This window comes from Paramormyrops kingsleyae, chromosome 8, assembly GCF_048594095.1.
Source record: "Paramormyrops kingsleyae isolate MSU_618 chromosome 8, PKINGS_0.4, whole genome shotgun sequence".
In the NCBI taxonomy this organism is placed as follows: Eukaryota; Metazoa; Chordata; class Actinopteri; order Osteoglossiformes; family Mormyridae; genus Paramormyrops; species Paramormyrops kingsleyae.
The window spans coordinates 4141001-4155789 of record NC_132804.1 but is presented as its reverse complement, the minus strand read 5'-3'; the positions used below and the strand labels follow the sequence as shown (position 1 = coordinate 4155789).

The following is a 14789-nucleotide window of genomic DNA, read 5'->3' as shown; positions in this document are numbered from 1 at the left end:
ACACTTGTTTGAGAGCTTCTCACTAGGACAGTAGGCTAGATAAAGCACTAAGAGTTTTTTCTCCCATCATTTATGACATATTAGGCTATGTGTATGCAGTAAGCATATCCCAAGATTATTTGCATGGACAATCGAAGCCTACAAAGGCTACATGTACCGCATCCTTCAAAGAATACAGTCCCTGAATTTGGGCACAGCCCAAGAATGTGAAGCTTGTTCTTGTGGCCTCGGCGAGAGCGGTCCTGCTGACTTGCCTCCAAGAACGAACTTGGGACACAATGAATCATGGGATCGGTCTTGTTTGGTGAGGATGCAACCGATGCATCCTTGATATTTGGAGCGGGGTAAGAACGACATCCGGAGATTTTTATGGTCCTCTATACTTCAGTTCTTAGTATTGGAACTGGTCTTCAGCAATGGAAGAGAACCTAAAATGGGTATACGACAAACCAAATACAGTCAACTACCATACTGAGACATACACCCAAGACACCCAGCCTACCACCATCAGACACATGAATGGTACACAGATCAGACAGAAAAACAATGGAGGATGTAACATTGGACCTTGCAATTCTATCAGTCTGGAAGTCCACTTTCTACAATCTTGTGATGTGGAGTTGTCCGCATTCTGAGTCAGGAAATCTTTCCAGTAGTAGACAGAAGTGTCCTACTTCCCCATCTTTTTTTTTGTATATAAGTGTTCTACTAACTTGACTCTGAGAGAGCTCTGCACAAGAATTCCAATGTGCCTGGAATGTTGGTTTTATGCACAAATGGCGAATAAAAATCTTGTATCTCATACACTGCATATGGTGGTGCAATATAATGTTATATAAACATTATATAAAACCAAATTAAAAACAAATCATATAAAGAGAAAATGGATATTACTGGCCCACAACCCTAGATAAAAAAGTGGAGATGGGCATGTTTACCGCTGTGTTGCATCACCACTCCTTTTAACAGCACTCTGTAAGCGTTTGGGAAATGAGGAGACCAGTTGCTGCAGTTTTGAAAATGAAATGTTGTCCCATTCTTACCTCATACAGGGTTTCAACTGCTCAAGAGTCCGGGGTTCCCTTTGTCGTATTTCATGTACACTATTCAGGATGTACACTATTCAGGATGTACACTATTCAGAATGTACACTATTCAGGATATACACAATTCATGGTGTATACTATTCAGAATGTACACTATTCAGAATGTACACTATTCAGGATGTACACTATTCAGAATGTACACAATTCATGGTGTATACTATTCAGACCACTTTTCACATTTTATGTTGATAAAGTTGTTTAATTTTTTATGTCATTAATGTATACACAGTACATAATAACAAAATCAAAAAAGGACTTCAGAAATTTTAGCAATTTTATTAAATTTAGCAATTTTTTAAGTTTTGTTTGTATTCTATATATATTGCATATGTATATATGTATTGTATATTTATTGTATGTGTCTATTTTTAGAAGATCAAACATGACATTTGTTGCAGCCAGGCATAAGGAAGTACTAAATGTTATTTACCTTTCTTTTGAAAATATATAAATGCATTTATATGCAGTATGGAGGAAAAACAAGACACATGAGAATTGCAATATTCAAGATTAATAAGAAATCATTGGAATAAAGTAAAAAAAAAAACTTTAAAATTCTCCTCTTGCAATACTCTCTTACAAACGACAAATGGAGAAAACTTAACAACATTTATACATTGTTATATAATTGTCTTTCTGTTGTCAGCCGTTAGGAAATCAGCAAAGATACACATCTCCAGTCATGGGGCGTGAGGACATCACTTTGTGAAATGAACGTCTGTTCCAATCAGCATGTAGTCCTGGAGCAGTGAGGGAGATAGAGTTGACTTGTAAAGCAGAATGGAAGGTTAGGGCTTCAGCTTCCATATCTATGAAATACCTGCTTGGAACAATGAGCTGCAGAGATGTAACTTCAGCATAGAGCATTTGTCAGGTTATAAAACTGTTCAGGGACGCGACTAGTCTTACCTTCTGGACTTGCAGCTTGCTGTTGATGAGGTTCATTCTACCAATGGCTGGAAGAGGAAAACCCTGCTGAAGGTATTCTGTGGAGGCAGGATTTATTCAGAACATTATCATTATCATGGTATACCATAATACCTTCATACTCTTATAATGAGTAATCACAAGTAGCAGAATATAAGGAACCAAATTAATACAATATATGCTACTTAATTCCAAAACCCTTCTGATGTTTGTCATTTGCATACTTTCATTCCTTTGTTAGCATTTAGGAGACTTTTATGAAACAAATTCCTGCTCTTACCGTTAACTTTTGGTATTACAGCCAGTTTCATAACCAACATGACGATGTTGTAGAGAGGTTTCACCTGTAAAAGGGTCATGAAGACATTACTCAGTTCATATGTAGTAGGGCTGTTGCGATTAGTCGACATAGTTGATGACGTTGACGCTGAAAATGCATAAATGACAATATTTTATACTGATATATCTTTTTTTATTTTAATGAAATTACATTTATATAATTTCTAAAACGCTTCAATTCATTATAAGAAATGTTTTTCTTCAATATCACTATGTAATTATGGGAGTAGTTAAAATTATCATAAAAACAAAGCGGTGGTTTGTACACTGTGCAAAGTTCGATGGCATACCACAGCGGCAGGAGTACCACGAACGAGAAAACACACAGAAATTGTTGGACGTTAATCGGCAAAAAGCACTTGCACACCACCACCGTCTTTTTACTTTGTTTAGCCAAAATATCTTCTCTTTTAAAAGATGTCGTGGCTGCTGATCTGTCCTGTGACTTCAGTGTTTATCGCTTCCATGATTTACCAAAACATGTGCCATGCTTCGTTAACCAAATGCAATGTGCATAAGGATATGTCAAATTTATACAGATTAATAACTTTTGGGCATCACAATGCGCATTCAATGTCCATATATTGTAGAAAAGCCAGCCTCCATTAGCCCTGCAATCACATACAGATTGTGGTTGTCAGAATAAAATTTACTTAAATGAAATGGTCGATGTGATTTTATGGAGGAAAATTGTTTAGATTAATCGACCAATCGTTAAAATAGTCCATAGATTAATCAGTAGAAAAATAGTCATTAGTGGCAGCCCTATATAGTATCTAAAAGCACACAGTAATGAATGTGTTTTAATAGTGAGAATAGTGTTTCAGAAATAGTAATGAAACTCACCTGAAACTCTCCCACATATGAAGTGCCCAGTACCATGTCAAATCTACAATGAAAAGTTGCAATATTTGATTAATTGGCCTTTCTATTGGCCTTTTTCCCTTGTCATTTGACTGTACATTGGCCTATGCTTCAAGCATACTGACCCGTTCAGTTGTAGAGATCCAACCAGTTTCAGTCCACTTATATAGAAATTGCCACTGACACTGGCATCCTGCAGAGATCATGGGCCGTGGGAGTCATTTTCCTGCCACATGTGATCTAAAAACTTTACAATTTCATTCTGTCTCACCAACCATGTTGAGGATGAAGAGAGGCTCCAGCGTGGTGTTGGGCAGGATGGCGTAGGCCGTGAGAGTTCCCGTGGCCTGCAGAGTCACGTTATTGGGCTCAAAGGTCACGTTGGGCTGTGTGGATGTCTTCAGCAGGAGCTTCATCATCATGTCAGGAAAGCGTTTGGAGATCTAAGGAACAGGGAGATTTGAATCTCACATCCACTGATCTACGTCATTTGTTATCAGAAGGTTCATGGATGCTACAGGGAGAGACGGGCTTACCTCTGGAATGAACGCTCCAAATGTTTTGGTGTTCAACCGTATGGGAGAGCTTGAGGGGACCTGCTCACATGGGAAAAGCACCTTGGTCACACATTAAACCAGGTTTGGGAGTTTAGCCTTGTTGGATGGGCTATCGGTAAAATAAAATTCCCTCCTTTATTTGCCCTTTCTGCTCCTTTGACTTGGTATTTGGAGAAAAACATTGACCGCCGAGTCGTTGATCATGGTGATGGTTTGTCCACTATAAGGTGTAGCTTAAAGTCTTGATTTATTTGAGCATTTATTGTGCAATCAGCTCATGCCACCATCTTGGTGAATTGCCAGTCATGGTGAGTAGAGCATGTTAAAGCAAGCAAGTTAAGTCAAGTGTGGACCAGTATACACTGCATTTGGTGATGTAAAATAACATTATATAAATGTTATATAAAAGAAAATTAAAGGCAAATGATATAAAGAGAAAATGGATAGGGGCTATCAGAAATTATCTCCAAAGCAAAATAAAATTCCCTCCTTTATTGGCCTTTTTCTGATGTTTTTGACTTTCTGTTTGGAGGAAAATCTTTGACTGTCGAGTTGTTGATCACGATGATGGTTTGTCCTTTAGGAAGTGTACGCTTAAAACCTGAGGGTAGCAATTTATTATTGGCTTGCGTGGCCATCTTGGTGCATTTTCAGTTATAGTAAGAATACTCTGAACGCATTAAAGCAAGCAAGTACAGCTTTATCATCGCACCAGTTAAACTTTAAACGTTGAAATTTTGCGAGCATAACAGGGAAAGCATTATCAGACTGTTTAAAAGCAGCTTTGGTTAAAAGCAGCTGGCAGTGAATAATGTGGCAGGCTCACTGTGAGCTCACTCACCATGTCGTCGGTGATGTACAGGCTGAGAGCTCCGGCTCTGTTGTAGACAAAGCCTGCTGAATTGGCCATGAAGGAGGACAGGCCGATGTACAGCATGCTGCTCGTCTGGGGGGGCAGGGAGAAAGGTGGCGCAGAGAAGGGAGGCTCCTGGTGTTGGCCGATGTTGTAGAACTCCCCCTGCAGGTACATGAGAACCAGCAGAGCTCTTGGTCAGATAAACAGTCAGCATGAATTCAATAAACGATTAGGAAAAGTAAAGTAAAAAATACGTGGTTAGTTGAAAGGTTTCTAGTAAAGCAGAAAATGGTTCTGATGACACAAAGACTCATATAAAAAGATGGTGCAATCATATTCCTTTAGACTTTTTCTACGGTACAGTTTTACTGGGTAATTAGGCAGATTGTTTTAGGAAAAGTGCATCTTACCTTTAAGCTTAACTCAATGAGGAAGTTTGAAATGGAGGGAGGAGTAACCATGGAGTACTCAATTTCAGCATACTTATCCACTGTAGCTAGCACTAGAAGATAAACAGCCACATGGTACAGTACCAGCCTCTTACTGTAGCATAACTTTGGTCAGAAGCAAGTGACATGTGTTTCTGAACTGTTCTCTTTTTAACATGACTCATTTGAAATAAAACGTTTTGCTAAGTGTATTAATTATGAATGTTACAAGCATCAGATTAGTTGGGCTTATGTTACCGATCATACCATTCAGAGTTTTCAGTTGGGGGTTTATATCAGATATGGCGTCATGCACCAGAGGGCAAATCTGTAAAGGAAAGCAGTGTGATTCCATGACAAAATCATCGCCGCTGTGAAAATGACTATGTAGTTTATCCATTACAGTATAAGTCCTTGTACAATACCATTCAAAAGTTTGGACACACGTACCCATAGAAAGGTTTATTTGTGCTGTTTTAGAGTAATTATAAAGATTTTAAAAACTATAAAATATTAAATATAAAATTATGCACTGTGTGATGGCTACAGCCACACAGTAAGACCTGAAACATTCTTACATCCTTAGATGATTTACTTTGTATGCTTTTTGCCTTATTTATAGTAATAATTCATAGGTCTTACTTGATGTGTTTTGCCTTTTGTGTTGGGTGTAGTGTACTGTACATAGTTTGATATTGTAGGGTTGTGTGCAGTGATTGTCTAAATTCATTGTTTGGTTTGCAGTTACTTTGGTTGTGGGGGTGGTCTTTTCTATTCAGCATATAGGTGTGGCCGAGGGCGGAGCTCTCTTAAAAGGACAACCCCTGGAGCAGGAGTGAACCATGTGCTGCCATAGCTAGAGGGGGGAGTTGGGGTTTAGATTTGTTTTGCTCTGTTTAATTATATGTAGTGTTTATTTGGTTTACCCCTTTGTGTGTTAATTGGTTTGGCCAAACCACTATACTGTATATGTTCCTTCATGTCTCCTTATCGAAAGGTCAGTTTGTTTCAGTTAATACTTTGCTTTGTAATGTTAAGGTCTTGAGTTTGTTACTGTTTGTATTTTGGGGGTCAATAAAGCCCTGTTTCTTTAGTTAAGCTCCTGTGTTTGTGTTGCCTTACTGCTTGGTCAAATTTAATGTCTCCTCTACACCAGGTTCATGAGGTGGTCTCCTGGGATGCTTTCCCAGCTGTCCTGAAGGAGGTCCCACATATATGCTGAGTTCTCATTGGCTGCTTTTGCTTCACTCTCTGGTCAAACTCCTCTGAAACCATTTCTACTGTGTTTAGGTTAGGTGGCCGGGTCATGTGATGCAACACTCAACTTTGAAGGAGGCTTGGTGTATCCAAACCTTTGACTGGCACTGAACATTAAGGCATCATAGGGCATTGTTGAAAGTCACCTGGTTCTGTAAAGAATCTCGCAAAGCTTGATCAATGAAGCTTGTAAAAAGGTTATACAACCAACTGGGAAAAAAACAACTGACATTATTATTAAGAACATACATTATTTTCTTTTACAGCCCAGGGCGTCGGAAATGGGGGGAGCAGGGGGTGGGGAGTGTCCCCCCCAGTGTTGGCAGGGTCCCCCTCCCCAAAAACAAAGACACAAACAAATTAAAATAAAGTCTTATTGTATATTTGCCTTGATTTATGGAAATAAGAAAGTCCTTCACCTATGACCATGCCAACTCAAATTAACATGTTAATGCATTATTACAACATGGACGGTCCTTCCATTAAGACAAGAGACATAAGATAATTCTTTGTGGTCAAGAATGGAAGTGCTGTATTCACCTAACACATGATGAGTCACTGGAGAAATTATGGTAATCTTTGAGAAAGTTATTGAAATGCATTGTCTCAATGTAACTGTTCGTTATCCATACCTGGCCCCTCCATGAAATGTGATACTGACATCACCCACGCTGGCCACGCAGCCATTGCTGCTTACGGTGGGTCGTCCCGTTTCGTCGCTGCCCACACTGATGGTGGCCTTGATGGTCAGACCACTTACGGCCAAATCAAAGGAGCCACTGTCTTTTCTGCAGTGTGAGAAATTGCTCATTGTTCTCATCCAGCTTGCAAAAAGTTTGTGCACAAGAAGAGGAGTGCGGTGCCACTCACATGAATTTGAGATATTTGACATGCCAGTCTCCGTGCAGATTGATGAAGGCGTTGCCAATGGACAGGCTGATACCAGTGCCGGGGACGAGGCCCAGAGAGGACTGCGGCAGGCCCAAGTCTGTGATTCTCATACTGGAGGAAGCAACAGACCGGGACACACTGTGACTAAAACAGGAACCTGCAGCATCGCCTGGAGCAGAACCATGACCCTGATCACTACAGACTGGGGGCAAAGCAACGCGATTGGTCTGCTGTGCAACTGTGCTGCCAACAGGCTGAAAGTTCACATTCTGGGAGATTAAATTATGGGTAACATTCAGCACAGACCCTAAATGTATATATAAAGAAACCAAGGAATAATGATAAATTTTGTTGCAAAAATGTTTCTGAAATAATGTAACAAATGTAGAAAAGTCAGGTAAACTGTACATTTATATAATTTTATGGTAAACTGTAGCATATTTATTTCAAAAGGTCACGCAGACCCACGACCCTGAAAAGGATAAGCAGATACAGAAAATGGATGGATGTATGGATGGTCATGTAGATTGTTGTAGGGTATGCACAATGCATAAGAGGATGTGTATCTCTACCCTGAGAGTCTGTACTCGACTTTGCCAATGGGAGAAACATCCTCAGATCCAGAGATATCAGGGATGCTGATAGACTTCAGCTTCTCCTGCAGATACGCGATTCCAATTTGTCGGCCTGCAGAGAAACCAGAAGGGAATAAACATTTACTGAAAGATGTAGCCTGCTGTATATCAGCTGAAGCTGGCTTTGTCCATCCATCCATTCATTATCTCCTGCTGAATCCGAAGTCGGGTTGTGGGGGCAGCAGTCTCAGCAGGGAAACCCAGACTTCCCTCTCCCCAGCCACTTCATCCAGCTCCTCTGGGGGAATCCCGAGGCGTTCCCAGGCCAGCCGAGAGACATAGTCCCTCCAGCGTGTCCTGGGTCTTCCCCGGGGCCTCCTCCCAGTGGGACATGCCCGGAACACCTCACCAGGGAGGCGTCCAGGAGGCATCCTAAGCAGATGCCCAAGCCACCTCATCTGGCTCCTCTCGATGCGGAGGAGCAGCGGCTCTACTCTGAGTCCCTCCCGAATGACCGAGCTCCTTACCTTATCTCTAAGGGAGAGCCCAGCCACCCTGCGGAGGAAACTCATTTCGGCCGCTTGCACTTGCGATCTCGTTCTTTCGGTCACTACCCACAGCTCGTGACCATAGCTGAGGGTTGGAACGTAGATCGACTGGTAAATCGAGAGCTTTGCCTTTTGGCTTAGCTCTTTCTTCCCCTTGAAAGACCGATGCAGCGCCCGCATCACTGTGGACACCGCACTGATCTGCCTGTCGATCTCCAGTTCCATCGTCCCCTCACTCGTGAACAAGACCCCGAGATACTTAAACTCCTCCACTTGTGGGAGGACCCCATCCCCGACCCGGAGAGAGCATTCTACCCTTTTCCGGCTGACTACCATGGTCTCGGATTTGGAGGTGCTGATTCTCATCCCAGCCACTTCACACTCGGCTGCGAACTGTCCCAGTGAGAGCTGAAGATCACGCTCCGATGAAGCCAACAGAACCACATCATCTGCAAAAAGCAGAGACCTAATCCTGAGGTCACCAAACCGGACACCCTCAATGCCCCGGCTGCACCTAGAAATTCTGCCCATAAAAACTATGAACAGAATCGGTGACAAAGGGCAGCCCTGACGGAGTCCAACCCTCACCGGAAACAAGTCCGACTTATTGCCGCCCATGCGGACCCGGCTCTGGCACCGGTCATACAGGGACCGAACAGCCCTTAAAAGGAAGCCCGGCACCCCATACTCCCGGAGCACCCCCCACAGGACTCCCTGAGGGACACAGTCGAATGCCTTCTCCAAGTCCACAAAACACATGTAGACTAGTTGGGCAAACTCCCATGAACCCTCCAAAACCCTGCGAAGAGTATAGAGCTGGTCCACTGTTCCACGGCCAGGGCAAAAACCACACTGCTTCTCCTGAATCCGAGGTGCGACAATCCGGCGGACCCTCCTCTCCAGAACCCCGAATAGACCTTACCAGGGAGGCTGAGGAGTGTGATCCCCTATAGTTGGAGCACACCCTCTGGTCCCCCTACTTAAAGAAGGGGACCATCACCCCGGTCTGCCAGTCCAGAGGCACTGCCCTCGATGTCCACGCGATGCTGCAGATGCTTGTCAACAAGGACAGCCCCACAGCATCCAGAGCCTTAAGGAACTCTGGGTGGATCATATCCACCCCCGGGGCCCAGCCACTGAGGAGCTTTTTAACCACCTCAGTGACCTCTGCCTCAGAGATAGGGGAGTCCACACCCGAGTCACCATACTCTGCTTCCACATTGGAAGGCGTGTTGGTGGGATTGAGGAGGTCTTCGAAGTACTCCCTCCACCGACCCAAAACGTCCCGAGTTGAGGTCAGCAGCACCCCATCCCCACCATAAACAGTGTTGATGTTGCACTGCTTTCCAACCCGGAGCCGCCGGATGGTGGACCAGAATCGCCTAAAAGCCGTCCGGAAGTCGATTTCCATGGCCTCACCAAACTCCTCCCAAACCCGAGTTTTTGCCTCAGTGACCGCCAAAGCCGCATCCCGCTTGGCCTGCCGGTACCTGTCAGCTGCCTCTGCCCTAGATGTGCCCGACCAGGCCCCATGAGTACAGGCCTGGCCACCAGGCGCTCGCCATCGAGCCCCACCCCCAGGCCTGGCTCCAGGGGGGGGCCCCGGTGACCCCCGTCCGGGCAAGGGAAACCGTGGTTCCACTATTTCATTCATCATGAAGGGTCTTGTGAGCCGCACTTCGTCTGGTTCCTCACCCAGGACCTGTTTGCCTTGGGTGACCCTACCAGGGGCATAAAGCCCCGGGCAACTTAGCTCCTGGGATCATTGGAACACGCAAACCCCTCCACCACGATAAGGTGTCGGCTCCAGGAGAGGAATCTGCCTTTGTATCACCATAATACTTTCAGCTGCAGTTATGTAACCCTGTTATCTGGGATCGGGTTAGTGTTAGGGCTACTCCAGAGCCATTTCATATACTCATCAGCTTTGAATGCTAATGTACTCTTTATGACCATTCATTTCATTCCAAACTACAACTGGTTGTAATACTTCAAATGTGCAAATCTATTTCAAATGAATCCTGTCTAATATGATGATTTATCAGTGTTTGGCATACTTTACCACATGCTTCAAATAGTGCATAAGGTTTATCCAGCAGTAGGCAACAGTGAACAGGCCTGTCATCTTGCATTTAGTTACACATTTGTCATGTCAAATCAAGTGAAATTTATTTATAAAGCACATTTAAAAGCAACACTTGTTGCATAAAGTGCTGCGCAATGCATATAGTCAGATACACAAGCTGAAAATAAAAGGTTAAAAGCAAAATGAAATATATACAGACAGGTCTTCAGTGACACAGCATCAGGGTGTTTCAAGGGGGGGGGGGTGACCTAATGTAAAACAGTAGTGCATTCGAAAGATTGCAAGCAGCTACTGAAAAAGCCCGATTGCCCTTAAATTTTAAATGGGTCGGGGGAATGAATAACAGCGACTGATCGGAGGATCTAAGAGTATGTAGCCAGTATGGGTAGCCAGTGCAAGTTCACCAGCACATGGGAGATACATTTAGCTATAGCATGTGAACCTACCATACTCCAAGCCTTGCTGGGTAATTTGGACCTTGACTCCCGGGTTGGTGCTCACAGTTGGGTCGGGGAGAGCCAAAAGCACCAGCAAGCACCACAAAGGCATTGTGTTTCCTGCGGAATCAGTCACACACATCAGTCTCTTGTCTCAGCAACACAGTACCATGTTAACTTCCAGATCATGTAAGAATTGGCAGCATGACCCAGGGTAACCTTACTGTAGCTGTGTATTGCATGCACCAATCCAGATTAAATATGACTTTATTGTATTGTCTTTTCCTTCATAACACTGTCTTTGTAAGTTGGAACACTTGTCTGCACTTTCCATAGCCTCCTTCTTATAAACTTACACATTGGCTATAATCTTTGGTATCAGTATCTATTCATTCTGTAATATTAACAGAGAACCGGGAGATATTAAACTTAAAGATATTCAAGCATTTTTGTGAAATTATATTATTGTATTACCAGGTGAGTGAACAGACAAACCAGACTGAGTTCCGCTAAATTTTGGAAATTTTGTCATAATGAAAAAATGAGAAGCGTCCTTCATCACACAATCTGTTTTTCTTATGTATGGCAATGTCACCACAATACGTTATTTTCCATTACCTGATAATTACCAGAATTTGACTGGAAAAATCTGTTGAATGTCCATTGAAAATATAGTGCAATTGAATAAACTGAAAATAAAGTGCAATTTGAATTGTAGTAAAATAGGATAAAATTAATTTTTTGCATATACTTCTATTGGCAGGCGTACTGGTGGCTCTGAGGCTAGGGATCTGTGCCAGCCATCAGAAGGTTGCTGGTTTGAGTCCTGTGATACTACTCCACCGGACCCTTGAGCAAGCACCTTAATGTGCAATTGCTTCATCCTGGCTATGATGTTAATCTACATCCAGTCCAGTAAGGAGGTCCTTTAACATACAGGGTAATTTGGGGGTTGGTGGCAGGATTGTCAGTCCAGCTAATGGAAAAAAACACTGGTCCATTTGGACTAGTGTGGTGCTGAGTGTGAGACTAGTGTGGGGACAGGAAATCGAGCAAATTGTTCCAAAAGCGTCATTTTTACTATCACTATTGTTGGGCAAGTGCTTGTTACGTTCTGAGGATAATGAAAAGTTTATAAGTACGAGTAACAATCTGGTTACTTCAGTTTAACTCAGGAGTAAATATAAGCCTTTAAATAATGATTTGACATTTATCATGATAAATATCAGGACTTGACCAATATGATTTTTTTTATTGTGATGACATTTTTGGCCATCGCTCAGCTCTAGGTTTGCGTAATATTTATTCATTTTTGTGTTATTTGAAATATCCTACTGTTCAATAAAATATTATAAATCTACATCTTTTGATGATATCATTCTTTATATAGCTTGCCCATCAATCAGTTTTTAAGCTCAATGATAAGCAGTGATAATTTCGTTGACGAAATATTTTCGTTATAATTTTCGTCAACGACAAATTTTCACTGACGAAAACGAGACGATAACTAAATAAAAATTAAGTGATGATGACGAAAACTATAATAAAAATATATTGACATTTTCGTTAACTAATAAAAACGAGACGAAAATGTGAGTGAGGGACGTTTTTGGAAATGATCCAATCAGAATTAATCTTGGTGCGTGGCGCGGTGAGACGCACACGCACATTTGGAAAATTAAGATACTGATTCACCTTGCGACGCGAGATGCGACAGTACATCTTGCATACATTGGTGGGTGTCTGTCTGACTTAAACTAAAATGACATGGCAATGGCTGGGAGAAAAAGAAGAGAAGATATATGGAATAATTTCACGTTTGATGTCAAGACAAACAAGACCTTGTGTAAACCGTGTGGAGCGGAAATCGCTGGTAAAAATACAACAAATCTAAAGCGACATCTGCAAGGTAATTTTTTCAGGTCATGCAGTATTTGCAATGGCATTACTGCCAAATACAGTTTTTCTTTTAAATAATTTGGAGTTGCACTTTTGCTTTACAGAATGAAGAATGTCATATGCAAGTTCTAAACAATGCATATCTAATTTTTGGTTTTTATGGAAAGACGATATTCCACATATTTAATAAGACTTGGCTTTATTTAATTTTAAGTTAGAATATTTTGTATATTACCACGGTTTAACTAAATTACATTTAAATTAAACCCAATATATTTTAGTCAACTAAATCTACAGTAGATTTAGTCAACTAAAATCTTATGCTTTTTAGTCGACTAAAACTAGACTAAAACTAAAACAAAACAGATGACTAAAATATGACTAAAACTAAAATTGCATTTTAGTCAAAAGACTATGACTAAAACTAAATTGAAATCTGCTGTCAAAATTAACACTGATGATAAGAACCGATAATATTTGACCAGAATTTCTCCCATTTGGGGCATTGAAACCTTCCTGGACATGTTGGCTATAGCACGAAACACTGACATAGCCTGAAGGGTCTGTAACCCTGAACAACTTTCTATGGCTAAAACACACTGCTCATCATAGACTCATATTGCAGCTTTAAGCTACTTTTTCTGGCAAGTCTAAAATTAGACAGAATTATGTTCTCACTTTTCTTCTCCCCTGCACATTAGTCACAGCCAACAGCATGACTGGAAAATGCTTGGTTTTGAAAAATGATTCTGTGCTAACTCCCAGATTATTTCCTTTTCAAATACCGTCTTACAGTTAAAACCAGAATGTCTGGTTTCCATAGTTGGCATTGAGTTACACTGCAAAGATATTTCTACTGTTTGTTCATTCTAGAATGTCTATTCTTTTGTTGTGATTCTATCTTAAAACTACAAACTGGGCATTATTTGTGTATATGCTATTTATCTCTTTTCTTCTCTTAACCATAGTTTGCACAAAAACTCTAAGTTTTGTAACAACTTGTATGTCAGGAAAGTACTGTGTGTCCTGAGTAAATGTTAATATGCATTAAACATCTCCAAGTAATGCCTACTTTGAAGAGCACAATTGTTTTAAGATTAAATCTCTACACAAAAATACCTGCCAACCACATTCTCTTCACATGCATGGCTGTGTGCCAAAAGGCCATAACAGTTGCAAAAATACAAGAGAAAACATTTGAAAAAGCAGGAATATAATGTGACATACAATGTTAGTCATACATGGCAGTATGTAAATAAAACAGTTTGCCCAGTGTCCCCAAAAACTAATACACTAAATAAAAAGAAGCTTGACTTTGTTTTTGGTTACCTTATGAAATTATTCCCAGAATGAGTTAAGTCTGCTCTTCATTACCCAGGGCTGATGCAGGAGGAAGTGAAAGAAAAACAGACACACAGCCCTTAAATCTCTCTTCGTGACCCGGAAGAGACTCTCGCATAATTAAATGTGAATCATCAGCGTCAGACATGGCAAAAACAGAAGCTCACACAATACAGTTGCAGGTCCCAGATAACCACAGTGCCATCATTTTTAGTTTGACAATGAAAATGATACGTGTATAACCCAAATGATTTGGCTACCACTGTTGTTACAGTACCAAAGCTATTCATGCAATCAGTTATGTTGTTTGTGGTAGTGATTGCTGAAGTCACTTGCTGTCATGTTTTTAGGAGTTACTCTATAAAACGTCCCATGGTTGTATGGGTCTCCTCCAGATAGTTTTCTCCTGCAGTCCAAGACATGCAGTTAGACTATTTCGTGTTACTAAATTGCCCCTAGTTTATGGATGTGCGCATGCCTGGCAATGGACTGGCCTTCTTTACAGGGCGCCCCCTGCCTTGTGCCCTGTGCTATGACAGATGAATGAAACAGTCTGAGGTGTATTTTTGCAGTACAGTTTTTTAATTTTGTGAAATATGAATGCTTATTTGTGTTTGTTTAACCAATAGAGTTACACAAGAGAAGCAAACCTGGAGCTTGTAGCAAACATACAGAGAA

At 41.5% G+C, this 14789-nt stretch overlaps 1 protein-coding gene across 1 annotated transcript; it reads right to left on the bottom strand.

Moving 5' to 3' along the window:
* Positions 1-1303: 1303 nt before the first annotated feature.
* On the bottom strand, positions 1304-14166 carry LOC111834561 (bactericidal permeability-increasing protein-like). Its single transcript, XM_072715007.1, has 16 exons — positions 14100-14166; positions 10881-10991; positions 7798-7912; positions 7205-7336; positions 6967-7122; positions 6481-6544; positions 5345-5405; positions 5060-5151; positions 4635-4811; positions 3773-3832; positions 3512-3679; positions 3362-3429; positions 3219-3261; positions 2314-2377; positions 2016-2092; positions 1304-1846 (listed from the first exon to the last, which is right to left on the bottom strand). Exons 2-16 carry the CDS (start codon positions 10981-10983, stop codon positions 1805-1807), a joined length of 1422 nt encoding a protein of 473 aa, XP_072571108.1. The 5' UTR covers positions 10984-10991; positions 14100-14166; the 3' UTR covers positions 1304-1804.
* Positions 14167-14789: the final 623 nt, after the last annotated feature.